Genomic DNA, 18,179 nt, shown 5'->3' with positions numbered 1-18,179 from the left:
TAAACCAACCAGCTAGAGCAACTTCACGGGTTGAATATTTTGAAAGCTAGATGATCCTCTGGGTCTCTTGCAGCTCTACATTTCCTATGATTCTAAGAACATCTTTGTTCACGGGGAAAGCCCTGAGAGCAGAGAAGATTATAGCATGTATTTGCAGCATGCTACAAAAAAACAATCCCCCAGGGAGGCAGGTGTTGTGCAATGGCAGCACAAACCTATGGCTCCAATTGGCTTGCTTGCTCCCTGTCACACAAGTGCGTCTTGCTGCTATTGGCTAATTTTTTTCTACTCAAGCCATTGGCTTGAGGTGCTCTGAATCCTAGGGTGATAGAAGGCACGGTCCAATGAAGTCCCTGGGTAGTAAGACGAAACCAAAGGCGGCATCTGAGCCAGAAGGGTTTGGACAGGAAGATCTAAGAATAAAGTTGCACAGACAAAAGCTTCACCTGATGCTGAAATAGCCAAATCTGTTAGTGTGGTGGAAACATTAGCTGAGTGGGATCAGGCTTGAATTGTGCTTGTGAGAGTGATGTTGCTGGGAGCATGGAGTGCAAGCGTGACCTGTGTTCATGTGCTGAGTGTCTTTGCCATAGGAGCACACGTCTGGGTGCTGGATGTGCAGCGAAGCTGAATACTGGAAGGTTCAGGGCAGAGAAAATAAACTTTTCCTAAAAGAGGATTAGATAAATCAATGGGTGAGAGGACTTCTAATGGCTGCTAGCCGTGATGGCTATGCTCTGCCCTCCACAGTTGGAGGCAGCAATGGGTCTGAATCCCAGTTGCTGGAATCCACAAAAGCAGGCAGAGGGCTCTCGTGCTGAGATTCTGCTAGCGGGTTTCCCATTAAGGGCATCTTGGCCACTGTGAGAACAGGATGCCGGACTCAATGGCCTATTGGCCTGATCCAGTAGGCTCTTCTTCCTTACGTTCTGATGCCTACAGCACCCTTGCGTAGAAACTCTGGGCTTCTCTCCTTTGGCAGGTGGTGCTTAGTGCCCCTATAGAGAACCAGTCCCCGTTCCGTGCACTGGTCAGACCTGAGCTGGGGCATCAAACCTCACAGTGGTCTGTCAAATCTCCATGCCAACGTTGCAAATGATTTGGGGGCCCAATTGTACCAATACTTGATGTGCATAGCTGTCAACTTTTCCCTTTTCTTGCGAAGAATCCTATGCAGAACAAAGGGAATTTCCCTTTAAAAAAGGGAAACTTTGACAGCTATGTTGATGTGTACAAATTGCCTTCTCTTTTTGAAGAGGCATAAATCATGCAAATCCAGCACCTGCAGTACACATGATATACATGTGTGCTGCCAGGGGGCGGGGTGAGACTGCCCACTTTTCTCCCACCTGAGTTGGGCACCAGCCTCATAAAAATTTCCTTGAAAGGGCACCACATCAGCCTAGCTCATGTGGGCACTCTCAGATTAGACCTCCTCAGTTCTTGTTCTTTGTCAACCTGAATCGACTCCTTTGAAAGGTTTTCCTACAAGATTGGGTTACAATTTATTTCTTCTGTGTCTGTGCCTTGTTTTTAGGTTTTGGTTTTTACATTTATCATCTCTCTCTGCACATCTGATTATTTTGCCAAGGTAACAACCTGGTTATCTGGTTTTCCTAGCATGCTGTTTACTTAAGTAGTTACTTTACCTCCAGAGTTAGGAGTGAGTTCTGCTGAGCTTATCTGTATTTACATTTGGGGCCTGATTCACGCAACTGCAGTCCTGTGCACATGCAACCAAGAGTAAGCCAAATTGGGATATGCAACCAAATAAATGTAGGTAGGACTAAGTTGTTTGTTATTCGCAAACCCTTCCATCATCCTCAGAACAAGCCTTAAAAGCTAGGCCATGCTTGAGAGGTTTTTTTTGTGTGTGTGTGTGAGTGAGGCAGTAATCCATGGAACAAGTCTTAAGAGGTAGGACACAGTGGGTTTTTCAGTTGTGCGTGTGAAAAATAATAAGGCATTCTTCGGATAGAACAGACACCAGTAGCAACTTCAGAGTAAAGAGCTCACTCTGCCATCGCTCATAGGAAAAAATCTGGTATGAGCGTCTTGGATTAAAAATATGAAAAACCCAGAGGGTGAAATATGATCCTTTTTGGTGGTAGGAGGGAAAGGGGAGGGTTAGGGATTTGACATCAATTTCAGGTGTTGGGGTGGGGGGCGAAATATGCTGGGAGCTGTCTGGCTCTCATGAGCACTTGGCAGGGCCGGCCCGCCCTCAAGGGAAGATGAGGCGACCACTGCAGGTGGCCGGATTCACGGGGGCAGCAGATTGCAACGTAGATCTTTACATTTCAGGGAGGAGAGGAACACCATCTTGTGGTTCGTCTTGGGTGCCAAAATGTCTTGGGCCAGCCCTGGCACTTTTATACCACATTGATTCTAGTAGAAGGGATTCAAGGATATGCACTTAACTCTCCTACTAGGGAAAAATTGGTGGAATTTAAGAAGGTGTCCTTGGCCAGATCCTGCCCATTCTATGAACTGCTCATTGAAAAGACTGGGATCCAATTCATATTTGGGTGTTTACTTAACATGTGATTTTAATGCTTAAAATACGCCTTTTCTGCCTTTTGTGTGTGCACACTGATAATCTGGTTTATAGGATTTTATGGAGCTGCTAGGAGGATATGGGGTCATGACCTTTTTCCTGACAGGAACCCCTGGGCCCTTGAATCAGCAGCCTAACAGGCAAAGGGTTCGTAGGTAGTGTTAGTCATACTCTTGAGTAAACCCACTGAAACAAATGGACATGATATAGGTCCATTGTTTTCAATGTGTCTACTCTGAGTAGAATTCAGTTGGGCACAATTCAAAGCTTGCCCCTTTCTCTATGATGGATAGGAAGTGTTAGAAGCTGCACCTGTTGAATTTCCACCTCCTACAGTACTTAAATGAGACATAGGAAAAAATTACTTTATTTAGAACACTGATTATGCTACATATGTTTTAAATAAATAAAGGCATTTTTAAAGCCCTTTGAGTACTGTAGGGGACGTGGAAATCCAACCAATGCAGCTTTTCCTGAACTCTGCCTTATCAGGCTGAAAGCTGCATGCTTTATGCCTGTTACGCAGAAATTGGTTATGTTTTGGTTTTAATTGCAACATGCAGTTTTCTTCAGTGTATGGCCACAAAATTCCTTTGCAGCTAGGCTGTGTTTTGCCCTAAGCGTTCCCTGCCAACCCAAGGGCCGCGCCTACTGGGTTGCCAACTTTCCAACTGGCCGCTGCAGCTGTGCAGCTTGACAGATGTCGCTCAGCACGGTTAAAGCGTGCTTCTCACCTGCATGCAATGAGGGGAGCCTTCCCCTCTTTGCACCCTACACAAAGGCCTGCCTATCAGTTTCTGGTCAGCTGGCAACCTCGCGTGCAAGCCCGCCATCCAAGAAGCCCTTCTTAATTTGCAGGAGAATCGGTGGCTGCAGAATTTCATTTGCTTGCCGCGTGGATCCGAGCGGGGGAGGAAAGGTGGGCGGAACTTCACATCCTCGAGTCCTTGTTTCAGGAGGGGAGGGGGAAGGAAACTCCTTCCAGGGGGAGGAAGCCTATTGGCCAGCTAGACTACCAATCCGCGTTCTCTTCCTCTTTGCAGAGGCGGCCAATCAGCGCGCGCAGAGTCCCACGCAGGCGGCGGCGGCTGCTGCTGCTGCTGCTGCTCCCGGTTCGCAGTTTGCAAGGTGGAGAGGGATGCTGGAGCTGCCTTTGCAGAGGGTGCAACTGGCCTGAGGGACCCCGGCAGTTTCCCACGTGGGAACTGAGGACTTGACACGGGTCTCCTCAAAGATGAAGGTCCTTTGGCCTTGGAGGAAGATCTGGGCTGGGAAGAGCCATCTCTGCAGGCTGTACAGGGTCTGTTGATAGCCTTCTAATTTAAATGCATTTATTTCTCGAATCCCTCCTTTTCTCAGTCTCCTCTTTTTTAGAATCCTATTTTTCTCGCTGCCCCATAGCTTCTAAAGCTGCAGCCTCTCGTCTTGAAAGCTCCTGTGCTGCTGTTGTTTTTCTGTCCAGCAGGCAGGCATTCAACGAGTGAGGCCTTCCATCCGCCCCAGGATGGAAGTAGAGCCAGATTTTTGCCTGTTGTAGCAGGTCCTTCAAAGCACCGGCACTTTCAGATTTATGTGAATGACCAAGGCGAGACCGTCTGGCCTGAACTTGGCCGTTCCTTAATGTTGCTTTCAGGACAATGCTGTGTAGAGAAAACACTTTGCAAAGCGATGCAACATAATGGAGCATCTCTGAACATGCACAGAGTGCAACTGTGGCATTTTCCCCACACCGCTGGGAATGAAGAAGCATGGTTGCCGGGCAATCCCTGGTGTCCAGCGTCGCTCCAGATAAAACAGTACTTTCTTCCCTTGACAACCTTCGGAGCTCATCATCCAGTCTCCCCACCCCAAACCTTAGAGGTTATTGCTTTATGATGGTGCTCCCATACATTTGCAACTCACCCAATTGGGGCTTGCTAAATGAAATGACTAGGTGCCAAATGCACTCCTGTAGCATCGCTGTACAAGTTGTGCATCCTTTGGAGGCAAGCTCCCGTCAGTAGGTGCTCTTTATTTTTCCTCTATCTTGGGAGCATCTGATGTTTGCCCTTGGGTGTCTGACTGAGCGCTGAATTGCTATTCTGGGCGCCCCACGTGAAACCTGTTCTTGGAGAGACAGGGCAGGGGTCTGTATATCAGTTTCTCTTTGGGTTGGCCGTTGTCACACTGACACTCCTAACTGGTATAAAAGGGAATCTGCTGCCTACAGGTTTATCTGCTACCGGTTTAGGGGAGAAAACTCCAAGGCAGTTGCTTACCCCTTTCCATCGTTCTCGGCAAACGGTACCATTTCCCCACAAACCATGTAACTCCACTTTCCCCTCAACAGAACTATGTTGGCTGTAGTACCTGGAGTGGTTTTTTCCCCAGTCCTGTAACAAATATGTAAGGGACGCGGGTGGCGCTGTGGGTAAAACCTCAGCGCCTAGGACTTGCCGATCGCATGGCTGGCAGTTCGAATCCCTGCGGCGGGGTGCGCTCCCGTCGTTCGGTCCCAGCGCCTGCCAACCTAGCAGTTCGAAAGCACCTCCGGGTGCAAGTAGATAAATAGGGACCGCTTACCAGCGGGAAGGTAAACGGCGTACCGTGTGCTGCGCTGGCTCACCAGATGCAGCTTGTCACGCTGGCCACGTGACCTGGAAGTGTCTGCGGACAGCGCTGGCTCCCGGCCTCTAGAGTGAGATGAGTGCACAACCCTAGAGTCTGGCAAGACTGGCCCGTACAGGCAGGGGTACCTTTACCTTTACCTTTAACAAATATGAACATTGATAGATTTCCTGGTCATCTGTTTTAATGGGGGTCTTGTCAGTCATTCTGCATTTTGAAAGTGGCCGTTTCCCTAAGGTAAGGCCAGAATTCACGGCGATTGACTCTGTCCTATGTCTTCTCCTGTAGGCGGGTGCTCTTCCTTCCCACATCTCTGAGCGCCTGGCGTTTTATGAGAAGCTAAAAGCTGCTGCGGCTGAACGATGCTCTGAGCGAAGCCACAAAAACAGCCGGCCGATCCGGATTTCCCTACCAGGTGGCAGTGAAATAAACGGGGAGGCCTGGATGACCACGCCGTATCAAGTGGCGCTGCAGATCAGGTGCGTGTGTTAGATGTTCGCTATGTGCTGTCTTCAAATGTGCTTCCTCTTGATCACTTTTTTTTTAAAAAAGGCAAACTGTTTTGGGCAAAGGGTTGGCAGCTCTTGAGATATGAACAGAGATGTGCGACTCAAAAATTTGAGATCCTGTCCTTCACTTGTAAAAACATATCCCTAGGAGATGAGTAATATTTGAAGTTTTTTGAGATGCCCCTGAGTTGATGGGAGTTGTAGTTCAGCAGCATCTGGAGGTTCAGCACCTTTGGCCTTCTTAAGGCTTAGCAAGCTCTTCTTTAACTCAGAATCTGAAACCTTGTGACTCACTGGAAGGGCCGTAGCTCAGGGATAGAGCATCTGCTTTGCAAGCAGACAGGTCCAGTTTCTATCCGCAGTGGCATATCCAGGCCGGGCTGGGAAAAGAGCCCCCCCCCCCCCCGTGGGATTCTAGAGAACCTCTGCCAGTCAGTGTGAGCAGTACTGAACTAGGTGGACAGATAGTCCAGCTTGCTACAAGGCAGCTTCCAGCTTCTGCCTTTTGGGGGCAATCGTCATACCTTAATAATAATAATAATAATATGTTTCTGCACTGCTTAGAGATTTTTAATATCAAGCAGTGCAGAAGTACCTAAAATAAATAAAAATAAATATCTGGTCCGTTTCTCCTCGTGGTTGCGAGGCAGTTGACAGTCAGATGTGTCCTAACCTCTCACTGCTCTTGCAGCCGGAGTCTGGCCCAGGGGGCTGTGGTGGCACGGGTGAATGGGAGCCTACATGATCTGGATCGCCCGCTGGAGGGCGACGCCAGCTTGGAGTTTGTGGATTTTGAATCTCGGGATGGGCAGGCGGTGAGTACCCAGAGGAGTTTCGCTTGTGTGGAAGAGAGGGAAGGGAGCTGCTACATATTGACTGGAGTTTAGCAAGCAAGAACGGAAAAGAGTCTCACTCCCCTTCCAGATACCAGAACTTCTGGGGGCTGAAATCAAGGTTCGGCACTGCCAGGCACCCTGATTCCACATTCGCGGTGCCCACCAGGTCCTCCACAGGGAACTGGCGTGTGGCCCAAGCAGCAGGATTGAACCCTCTGCTCATCAGCTCATAAGCAGAGTGTTCATATAAATTCCGTAAATTTATATTAATACTGTTATTGAAAATAAATAAAAATATCTACCCCACTCCAAAAGAGAAGCAGAGAATCCTTTCCTACGAGGAAGGCGCTGGTGAAACAGACCTCTCCCCTCCCACTGCTATTGGTTAACTTTAGCAGATGGGTGGCCCTGCCCACCTGTCAGCATTTCTTTGTGGGGGGTGCGGGGGGAGGGAGGAGAAGAGAAAGAGCTGCCCTCCCTGTCCAAGAAATCAGTTCCTCAGACCCTGCGCTACAGGAAGGGCAGCTTTTAAAAGGAGCTCATTGTTGGGTAATAGGATTGTGAACAGCTATGAGCTAAATGGGGCTGGTCGCCTGCATCAAACCTTAGCTTGTGATCTTCAGGGGCTTGTAGAGGCAGGCTGCCTGGCAGCTTGAACCCATGCTGTGTCTCATTGCCAGTGTTCTAGGAGAGGATGCTTTCAGGAGGAATGTCCCAGTGGGCGGCCTTCTCCGTCAGGGTGGTGTGGTTATTCTTGCCAGGAAAGTCCAGTCTGGTAACGTTGCTCTGTAGATGAAGGCAGAAATACCTCCCTTCCAGCCCTCCTTCCTCAGGCTCCTGGGAGAGTCATCCTTTCGGAATTATATTGGGCTTCTTCCTAGCTCCTTGCATGATGGCTGAAGATTTGGGACAAAGATATAATAATAATAATAATAATAATAATAATAATAATAATAATAATAATAAATAATAATAATCTATTATTTATACCCCGCCCATCTGACTGGGTTTCCCCAGCCACTCTGGGCAGCTTCCAAGAGAATATTAAAATACAATAACCTATTAAACATTAAAAGCTTCCCTAAACTGGGCTGCCTTCTAAAAGTCTGGTAGTTGTTTTTCTCTTTGACATCTGGTGGGAGGGCATTCCACAGGGCGGGTGCCACTACCGAGAAGGCCCTCTGCCTGGTTCCCTGTAACTTGGCTTCTCGCACTGGACCTCAGTGGCCGGGCAGAACGATGGGGGTAGAGATACTCCTTCAGGTCTACTGGACCAAGGCTATTTAGGGCTTTAAAGATCAGCATCAACACTTTGAATTGTGCTCGGAAACATCCTGGGAGCCAGCGTAGGTCTTTCAAGACCAGTGTTCTATGGTCTCGGCAGCCGCTCCCAGTCACCAGTCTAGCTGCCGCATTCTGGATTAATTGCAGTTTCCGGGTCACCTTCAAAGGTAGCCCCACACAGAGCGCATTGCAGTAGTCCAAGTGAGAGATAACCAGAGCATGCACCACTCTGGCGAGACAGTCCGCGGGCAGGGAGGGTCTCATCCTGCGTACCAGATGGAGCTGATAAACAGCCGCCCTGGACACAGATTTGACCTGCACCTCCATGGACAGCTGTGAGTCTAGAAGAGGAAGGACATCCTCACACAGAGCACAGATAAACTCTGGGATTCGTTCCCATAAGACATAATGATGGCCAACAACTTAGATTTGAAAGAGGGTCAGGCTGATTCAGGGAGGAGGCAGAGGAGACTGTCGGTGTCTAGGAGCCCAGGACTGTTCTTCCTCTACCGTCAGAGACAGTAAATGCCTCTGAACAATACCAGTTGCTGAGACTCACAAGTGGCGAGAGGGCTTCTGTTGCACTCAGGTGCTGCTTGCAAGCTTCCCATTGGTGCATCTGGTTGGCCACTGCGAGGACAGGATCCTGGGCTAGGTTGGCCACCCCCCCCCCTGGTAACAGTTTCACTTTTGAAGCTTTACGAAAAATGCCATTTTGTTTAATTTAAAAGCTGTCTGACAAAAGAGCACCCCCGGCCTGTTCTTCCATTTTCTGTCCAGCTGTTAAGATACCTTTAGCACCAGACAGAGCTTATTTGCCTAAATTGCTGATTCCTTTTCAGGCTTGTAGATTGTCTAGTAGCACTTTTCAAGCAGATTGTTTTTCCAAGCTGCATCACATGCTTTCAGCCAAGTCCACGCCAGCAGACAGGCAATCAATCAAATGTTTATTCGGCTTTACGCCCATCATGAAACACAACACAACAAAACAAATCAAATAAAACAGCGGACTCGTACAAGCCACAAGTAGTATAACACAGTTCACAACTCACAAGGACAAATATTAGCCAATTCATAAGAAAAGATTAAGATTAAGATTAAAATTAAAATTAAAAATTTTAGGCAACATTTCTTAACGGCCTGATCTAGCCGCCAGCCTCTTTTGTTGTTCTTACAATAATACTCTCCCTTGGTTTGTTTTGACCATTGTCCTCAGGTTGCCTCTGCAAATGGGGAGGGGGGCAGTGCCTTGGGAAGGAGCCCAGAGTTCCAGCGTACCTAACTCGACCTCTCCCCAAATTTCTCTTTGCCAGCTTTTCTGGCACTCCAGTGCCCACATTCTAGGAGGTGCTGCTGAGCAGTTCTACGGTGCCTACCTGTGCCACGGACCCAGCACTGAAAATGGCTTCTTCTACGACATGTATTTGGATGAGGAAAGGTAAGTTGGAAGGGCGATGGTGGGAAGTGTGGTTGAAAAGATGCGACAGAAAAGGAAAAGGGGGTAGGAGAGGAAAACAGCGGATGCAGTCTGTAGTTCTTCAGGTTACGGAGTTCTTGTAACAACTGGCTGGAGTGTAAAGAGAGTTGGAAGTTAAAAGTCCCTGGTCTCTCGGCTGAGCCGCTGGAGAGGCCCTTCCTCCCTTCTCTCAAGTGAAAGGGACACATGGCTCAGTAGTAGAGCCCTTGCTTGGCATGCAGAAGGGCCGGAGTGGTTTCTCCAGGGAGGGCAGGGAATTTCCTGTGCCTGAAACCCTGGAGAGACACTGCCAATCACCGTAGACTAGGAATCCCCAAACTCGGCCCTCCAGCTGTTTTGTGACTACAACTCCCATCATCCCTAGCTAACAGGACCAGTGGTCAGGGATGATGGGAATTGTAGTCCCAAAACATCTGGAGGGCTGAGTTTGGGGGTGCCTGCTGTAGACAGTAATGGATAATGATGTGGTATAAGGCAGTTCCTTCTGTTCCTAATGAAATTAAGCCTTGCTTTCAGAACCATAAAGGCTGCAGACTTTGATTTATTTTTAGGGAACAGCTGTAGCTCAGTGGCTGAGCTCCTGCCTTGCATGCGGAATGCCCCAGGTCCAATCCCTAGTGGCGTCTCCATGTAGGAAGGGAACGTCCCCTGCCTGAAACCCCCAAGGAACTGCTCCAAGTCAGTTATTATAACCCTATTATAAGAAAAGGTTGCAAGTGGACATCTATCCTTTCTAAATTGTGTGTGTTTTGTGGTTGCGGTGTTTCGTTACATCCCACCTGCTTCCCTTTGGGGGGTGGGGTGGAAGGAAGCGAATATATAAAATAAGAAAATGATTTCTCCCGCTAAAGGGCTGACCTGGGGTGCAAGGGAACGGAGTACGCTCCTTGGGGAAAATAGGCAAAAGTCAGCCTAACCCAGAGCTAGATGTAACAATGGCCTGGCTTGGTATAAGCCACCTTCCTGGGTCCCCATTTAAATCATCCCTTTATTCAGAAACACGAGGACTGGAATCTTAATTTTATTGCTTAGAGCCAGGGCTGTAGCTCAGTGGGAGATTACCCAGGGTGCATGCAGAAGGCTCCAGGCTCAGTCTCTGATTAAGATGGGAAGGACTCCCTGTCTGAAGCACCGGAGAACAAACACACAAAATGTAACCGGTTGTGCATTCACATAAACAATTCTCTTCTGTATTTTTATCATAGTATCAAATACTTCTCTTGCGCATTATCAACACAAACCCACCATGTCATAAGTTCCATTATCTTGATATCCTACACATACAACTGATGAAGCCCAGGATGGCGAAACAAGGCATTATTCCGGAAATCCTTATCAAGATTCTGTGGAACTGTAGTAAGCTCCCATTTGGATTTTATGAACATACAAAGACATACTTGGAACAGAAACTAGCAGATATTTGGACTCTATGAATGAACTATTGGGACTTCTGCTTACATTGTTGTACTTTATGTGTTGATAATGTGCAAGAGAAGTATAAAAATACAGGAGAGAATTGTTTATGTGAATGCACAGCCAGTTATGTTTTGTGTGCTTGTTCAGTGTATTTTACGTAACACTAGTTTTGATCTTGTTTTGCAATGAAGCACTGGAGACACATTGCTGCCAGTCACTATCAACAGCATTGTGCCAAATCATGGGTCAGCAAACTAAGGGCCGCGGGCCGGATCAGGCCCAATTGCCTTCTAGATCTGGCCTGCGGACGGTCCGGGAATTGCTGTGTGGATCGCAAGTGCGTGTTTTTTCCCTCTCCCTCACACAGCGGCGCTTTTCTCCTCAGAGACAGAACAATCTTGTCCCACACCAGGCCCCATCAATGGCAGGAGTTGGCTTGCCCGCCTCAGCAGGGCAGTGCTGTGAAGGGGGCATGTGATGCCAGTGGCTGCTGCGTTTTCCTCCTGCTCCTCCTCTCCCTCAGTCTGCCCTCCCTTCCTTCCTTCTTTCCTTCTCCACACCCCTTTTCCGCGCCGCTTCCTCGAGCGCTTTCTTCATTGCCGCCTGCCTCCCTCCACCTCATTCCTCCCATGGCGTTCAGGTGGGTCATTGCGGTGGCCACTGCTTGCAGGTTGGCGGGCGGCTCTGTCTTCTTCTCAGCGGTGCCTCTCAGGAAGCAGCAGGAAGGTAGTGGGTAAAAGCTCTGGCGATGCCCCGGTTCCCCTACCTCTGCCAGCGGCTCCTCCGGGACTGCTGCATCTGTCTTCGCCGGTCGACACAGCCTCCCACGGCGCCTGGCTGGCTGGAGAAGCCAGCTGCAGCTATTGAGACAAGAACTGGGACAAGTAAAGCGAAGCATCTTCAGGCCTCTTTGTGGGTGGGCAAAAATCGTTCATTTTCTTCTTCAAAATATAGTCCGTCCGCCCCCCACAAGGTCTGAGGGACAGTGGACCAGCCCCCTGCTGAAAAAGTTTGCTGCCCCCTGTGCTAGGTGCACCCTAATGATCTGACTCTGTAAATGGCAGCTTCACATGCTCCTCTTAATGTGTTCATTGCTTTTGAGATTTTGTTGTTGAAAAAAAAAAGAGGCAGGATAGGCATATGGTGCATGAGATGTTGAATGTGAAAAGAATCTCCTTCTGAAAGTGGTCTGTGTGCATGCGCACGCACACACTTTTTGCCTTGCACAAATGAATTGGCCTGTAGGACTTCCTCAATCCCGTGGGTGTGCGTGTTACACCTCAGCTGTCCACTAGGTGTCGCCACTGGTCAAGCAATGACTTTTATGTACTGAGAAATTTTGCTTCTTTCCAAATCCTCCTGATGATTTAATCTCCGAATTGTCATAAAGTTTGACTTAGGCAGAAGACTTGCAAGGGTTGCTGGTTGAAGGGTTGCTGAAAACGGCAAACAGGATAACAAAGCCTTAATCTCCAAAGTTTCTAAGATCAAACAAGCAGGGAAGTAAATAAACTTGATTAGGAGCAGTTCACAACATATGCAGGGACAAAGGCTGTCTGGTCCACAGAACTGGCTGGTCCAAATCAAGGGTTTATCTTTCTGTCTGTTGGTTAGGTATCAAAACTTTGAAGATCAGGACTTTTATGACCCTCTTTGTCATTTTGGGTCTGCCAGGGCTTGACATTATCTGTTGATGTCTCCATGTTTCCTGTAAAGAGCTTTTCATTTTCTTCTTCTTCACAGGACTGTGTCCAGTAAAGACCTGCCGGTCCTGGAGGAAATCTGCAAGGGGATAATCGCCAAGAACCATCCCTTTGAACGGCTGGAAGTCTCTCGAGAGGATCTGGTGGAGCTCTTTAAGGTGCAAATGCCAAAGAATGTCAGAAGAGCCCTCCGTCATTTCGTAGAAAGACGGAATAAAGAGAAGCTTAGAATTATTTAGTTAAATGCCGGGGCCTCTGCCTTGCCAGTGACGTAACTGGATTTTGCACCTGAAACCAAGATGAGTGAGGATGGCAAGAGTATTGAGGAAGGCAACATCTTCTGGGCAGGCACTATGTTAGGAGCACAAGAAGGACAAGAAAAATAGTTTAATTCTTAGGTAAAATGTGACATATTTGTCCCCTGAGCTGAGGCCATGGTTGTCCAAAAGTTATTGTATTGCTAGTCCATTTCCAGTTTGAGATCTGGTGCTCCCTGGTGTTCATGGATTGGAACTCTTGTTGTCATCCTTGACCACTGACTATGGTGGAATCTTGCAGCAACATCTGGGCTGCCACAGATGTTCCACACCTTAGTTTCAATGCTGTGGGGCATTCTTCCCTTTGCTTTCCTACCCTACTGGAATTTCCACTCCTGAAAACGTTGCGGCTGTGAAAATTACTAAAATGGCTGGCAACAGGTTCTTCAAGCTTTTTCTTCTGTTTTTGTTTTGATGGCCTGGTTTCTGAAACAGGTGCAAAGTTGTCTACAATTCTTGGAAGTTGACTGCAGTTTGTGGCATCTGCTGCCACAGGACGCGCCAATGAACCAGAGGCTTTAGTGTAGCTTTTAAGAGGGCATTAAGCCAGTTTCTGAAGAGCTGCCTGTCAGTGGCGATTAGTCAACTGAACCTCCATGTTCAGAGGCTGTCTATCCCAGTTGTTGGAGACATAAACATCTGCCTTCCACCCTCTCAGGGCCTCCCAGAATAATTTGTTTGGGCTTTTGTGGGGAAACAGAACGATGGCCTAGTTCAGCCTTCCCTGGGCTCATACCCTACAGATATTTTGGACTTCAGCTCCCATCATCCTTAGCCAACACTGCTGTGCTAGTATGTGATTGGGGAGAGCTGTAGTCCAAAAGATCTGGAAGGCACCAGAAGGCATGGGGAAAGGCTGGGCTTGGTGGCTGATTTTTAGAAAGAGTGCAGGGTTCCTCTTGCATATCCCGCTCGGATATGGGAACATAGGTGCAAATTCACAGTCAGGCATAGCCTTTGAAATACACAGCTCCATTTGACTGATTTATCCAGAGTGTTCCGTGCTTGCCAGGATTAGAGGGGTCGTATCCAATGCAGTGCTAAGTTAGTCACTTAGCCGTATACGTGACATGTTTTGCACAAGAGAACATGTAAGTAGGTTGCTGGTCACTTGTGCTGACCGATAGATTGTGTAATCTGTTGTGCAATGGCATAGCTTGTTGTGCTGAATTGGCCTTGCACTAGCAGAGAGAGAATACAACCCACAGCCTCCAGGTCTAATGGCAGGATACTATTCATGCAACAGTAGAGAGAGCGCCTTGAAGGACAGCCTTCACCTATGTATTTTCAATGAACCTGCCCAGGTCTAAGTATCTGCAATGAAGGCTGTTGAACGCAAGGAACGGCGCCTTTTCAGTGATGGCCTCACATTTCTGAGGCTTCCTCCCAAAGGAGAGGTGTTGCTCCCTCCCATGTTTTGCTTTTAAGCAGGCTTGTTCTTTCAACCCACTTCTTATTGAAATGATGAGCTGTGTTTTAAATATTGCTTTCTCTCTCTCACTGTTTTGGAACTAATAATGGCTTTTTAGTAGTTTCAAACAGCTAGTAAGATTTCAGTTCTCATGGTTCTGATTAATGTTGTTGTTTAGTCGTTTAGTCGTGTCCGCCTCTTCGTGACCCCCTGGACCAGAGCACGCCAGGCCCTCCTGTCTTCCACTGCCTCCCGCAGTTTGGTCAAACTCATGCTTCGAGAACACTGTCCAACCATCTCATCCTCTGCCGTCCCCTTCTCCTTGTGCCCTCCATCTTTCCCAACATCAGGGTCTTTTCCAGGGAGTCTTCTCTTCTCATGAGGTGGCCAAAGTCTTGGAGCCTCAGCTTCAGGATCTGTCCTTCCAGTGAGCACTCAGGGCTGATTTCCTTCCGAATGGAGAGGTTTGATCTTCTTGCAGTCCATGGGACTCTCAAGAGTCTCCTCCAGCACCAGAATTCAAAAGCACCGATTCTTCGGCGATCAGCCTTCTTTATGGTCCAGCTCTCACTTCCATACATCACTACTGGGAAAACCAGAGCTTTGACTATATGGACCTTTGTTGGCAAGGTGATGTCTCTACTTTTTAATAGGCCAGTTTAAATAGGACTAGAGGAAGCTGCCATTTAATGAGTCAGACTGATGATCCAACAGAGGTTCTTCCAGGGGTTTCAGGCAGGGGATATTCCCAGCCTTACCTGGAGATTGAACAGGGAGACTTCTGCATGCAGGCCAGGTGCTCTGCCACTGAGCTACATGCCAGCAGCTTTGGGTTGAGCATTCAGACTAATTTTCTTCTTTTGGGAAGTGTTCAGGGAAGTGGGATTTTGTGTGGTGTGGTTGCGGGATGGATAGAACACCAGAGGAGCTGGCAGGATCAGGCCAATGGCCCACCTAGTCCAGCACCCTGTTTCTCGCAGCGAACTATCGCAAAACTTCCTTGACGATTGTTGGCTTTCTTTGCCCTTCCAGCACAACAAATTCAAACTTCAGATTATTGACGAAAAGGTGAAATCTCTGACTGCCACCGTGTACAGGTGAGAGAAACCCTCGACTCTGGACATCCACAGCTGACCTGCAGTTGTTGCCTCCTTTTGAGACGCGGGTGGCGCTGTGGTCTAAACCACTGAGCCTCTTGGCTTGCTGATGAGAAGGTGGGCGGTTCGAATCCCGCGACGGTGGGAGCTCTCGCTGCTCTGTCCCAGCTCCTGGCAACCTAGCAGTTCAAAAGCACGCCAGTGCGAGTAGATAAATAGGAAGGTAAACGGTGTTTCCGTGCACTCTGGTTTCCATCACTGTGTTCTGTTGCGCCAAAAGCAGTTTAGTCCTGCTGGCCACACGACCTGGAATGCTGTCTGTGGACAAACGCCAGCTTCCTCAGCCTGAAAGTGAGCTGAGCGCCGCAACCCCATAGTCTCCTTTGACTGGATTTAACTGTCCAGGGGTCCTTTATCTTTACCTCACCTGCCTTTTGAGAAAACAGGAGTGCCTCCTGATCTTTAGTGCAAATCTGAGCTTATTCCTGGCAATGGAGATGAGCAGGTCAGTTTATTTCCATCCCATATCTTATTTCTTATACAGTGGTGCCTCGCAAGACGAAAAGAATCCGTTCCGCGAGTCTCTTTGTCTAGCGGTTTTTTCGTCTTGTGAAGCAAGCCCATTGACGGCTTAGCGGATTAGCGCTGTTAGCGGCTTTTAGTGGCTTTTAGCGGATAAGCAGATAAGCAGCTTAGCGGCTTAGAAAAAGGGGGGGGAAGGGGGAAAAACCCGCAGGAACTCGCAATACATTTTCGTCTTGCGAAGCAAGCCCATAAGAAATTCGTTTTGCCGTGTGTCCGTTTAGCCGTGTGTCCGTAGGTGACTGTGGAGGCCAATTCTGGATCCACACATCCTTCCACAGTGGGGACATTGGTTTCCAGGCAGGAGTTGATTACGGTGAGGGTTTGCCAAGAGTGCCTTCCTCTTAGCACGTTTCTCCCTTTCGTCCTGAGTTCGAGTGTCTTCAAAACCCATGACACGTTTGTTAAAGGCTGTTCTCCAACTGGAGCATAAGTACACCACCTAAGGAGTTAAAGCATTAGGAATAGTCAAGGCCCGATACTCACCGTCTCTCCTCTTTCCTGTCTGCAGATGCGGGCCCTTCATCGACCTCTGCCGGGGGCCGCACGTCCGGCATACGGGGGAGATCCGTGCACTGAAGCTCCTGAAGGTGGGTACTAACGTCCCAGGTCCTTGCATCCGGAAGTAGGGTGGGGAGTCTTTGGGGGGGGGTGCTGAAGAGCCTGGTGCAAATGCTGTGAATCAATAAAATAAGGATAAGTGTATTAATGAAGCATAGCTGTTGTGTGAACATTTTAATGTTTCATATAACCCCCCCCCTTTGTATTTATGTTTTTAAGTCACTTGGAGGCTTGTTAGGTAGCAAGTGACCATTAAGTCTAAATAGCAAAATAATAATAATAATAATAATAATACTACAGTGGTACCTCTGGTTGCGAACAGGATCCGTTCCAGAGGCCTGTTCACAACATGAAAGCGCAACCCGCAGCGGCGCGTCTGCGCATGTGTGGGTTGCGATTCGCCGCTTCTGTGCATGCTCTTGACGTCATTTTGCACTTCTGCGCATGTGCGAGCGGCGAAACCTGGAAGTAACCCTTTCCGGTACTTCTGGGTCGCAACCTGAAAGAATGTAACATGAAGCAAACGTAACATGAGGTATGACTGTAATAATAATAATACAGTGATACCTCAGGTTACATATGCTTCGGGTTACATACACTTCAGGTTACAGACTCCGCTAACCCAGAAATAGTGCTTCAGGTTAAGAACTTTGCTTCAGGATGAGAACAGAAATCATGCTCCGGCGGCACGGCAGCAGCAGGAGGCCCCATTAGCTAAAGTGGTGCTTCAGGTTAAGACCTCCGGAACGAATTAAGTACTTAACCCGAGGTACCACTGTAGTAGTAGTAGTAGTAGTAGTAATAATAATAATAATAATAATAATATCCCTGGTGGTAGAAATACCAAAGTTCCGCTAATTCAGGGAAGTTTTTAATCTGTGATATTTTACTGTATTTTTGCTTTCTATGGAAGCCGCCCAGAGTGGCTGGGGAAACCCAGCCAGATGGGCGGGGTGCAAATAATAAATTATTATTATTATGTAAGAGCTTAAGCAGAGGCTGCTGAATCAAGCCAAGGGCCCACCTAGTCCAGCACCCTGTTCTCACAGGGGGAAGGCAGATGCCCTCAAGGGGAACCAGCAAGCAGGGTTTGAACACAAGAACCACTTTCCCCACTCCCAGTTCCCACCAAGTGGTATTCAGAAGCCTCTAGCAATGGAGGCAGAGCATAGCCATCCATGAATTTGCCTCAAATCCTCTTTTGAAGCCATCTTAAGTTGGCCGCCATCGCTGCCTCCCCCAGAAGCCAGTTCCATAGTTTCACTGCTTTCTTTTCCCCTCTCCTGAACCTTCATACGTTCAGAAACTCCAGGGGCTTCTTTCTGGACCAGGCAATTTTGCATGCTTATTTAATTTTTTTGTCATTCCTCTTGGCTTGGCAGAACGCCGCCTCCTACTGGCACGGAGACCCTTCGAAGGAGTCCCTTCAGCGGGTCTACGGCATCTCCTTCCCCAACCCCAAGCAGCTCGCGGAATGGGAACGTGCTCAAGAGGAGGCTGCCCAGCGGGATCATCGGCGGATAGGCAAGGTGGAATTAAGACCTGTCGGGTCTGGTATAACCTCTGGGAGGAAATGCTTCCCTCCCTCTCTCCCCATCCCCCAAGGGCGGGGGAGGGTTGTTGTTTTAAGCCCAGGGAGTCAGATTCCTTTACAAACAAGCACCTGTAAAATACCGTATTTTTCGCTTTATAAGATGCACCAGACCACAAGACGCACCTAGTTTTGGAGGAGGAAAACAAGAAAAAAAATATTCTGAATCTCAGAAGCCAGAACAGCAAGAGGGATCGCTGCGCAGTGAAAGCAGCAATCCCTCTTGCTGTT

At 48.3% G+C, this 18,179-nt stretch overlaps 1 protein-coding gene across 4 annotated transcripts in view; it reads left to right on the top strand.

Moving 5' to 3' along the window:
- The first annotated feature begins 2,099 nt into the window (after positions 1 to 2,099).
- Positions 2,100 to 18,179, top strand: part of TARS2 (threonyl-tRNA synthetase 2, mitochondrial) — a 29,835-nt gene continuing 13,755 nt past the window's right edge. The window contains exons 1-8 of one of the 4 annotated variants that reach the window (XR_013834032.1): positions 2,100 to 3,857; positions 5,453 to 5,643; positions 6,365 to 6,488; positions 9,107 to 9,231; positions 12,430 to 12,547; positions 15,150 to 15,214; positions 16,308 to 16,386; positions 17,740 to 17,886. Coding sequence is in view for 3 of the 4 variants with exons in the window: in XM_079958034.1 (XP_079814160.1) it covers positions 3,792 to 3,857; positions 5,453 to 5,643; positions 6,365 to 6,488; positions 9,107 to 9,231; positions 12,430 to 12,547; positions 15,150 to 15,214; positions 16,308 to 16,386; positions 17,740 to 17,886 (915 nt within the window). In the remaining variant the exon portion in view is untranslated. The remainder of the gene's footprint in view (positions 3,858 to 5,452; positions 5,644 to 6,364; positions 6,489 to 9,106; positions 9,232 to 12,429; positions 12,548 to 15,149; positions 15,215 to 16,307; positions 16,387 to 17,739; positions 17,887 to 18,179) is intronic. The other 3 variants (XM_079958034.1, XM_079958033.1, XM_079958032.1) reach the window with 3 other exon arrangements.

This window comes from Podarcis cretensis (genome assembly GCF_951804945.1).
Source record: "Podarcis cretensis genome assembly, chromosome: 16".
NCBI classification, from domain to species: Eukaryota; Metazoa; Chordata; class Lepidosauria; order Squamata; family Lacertidae; genus Podarcis; species Podarcis cretensis.
This window is presented reverse-complemented; position numbering and strand designations above follow the sequence as displayed.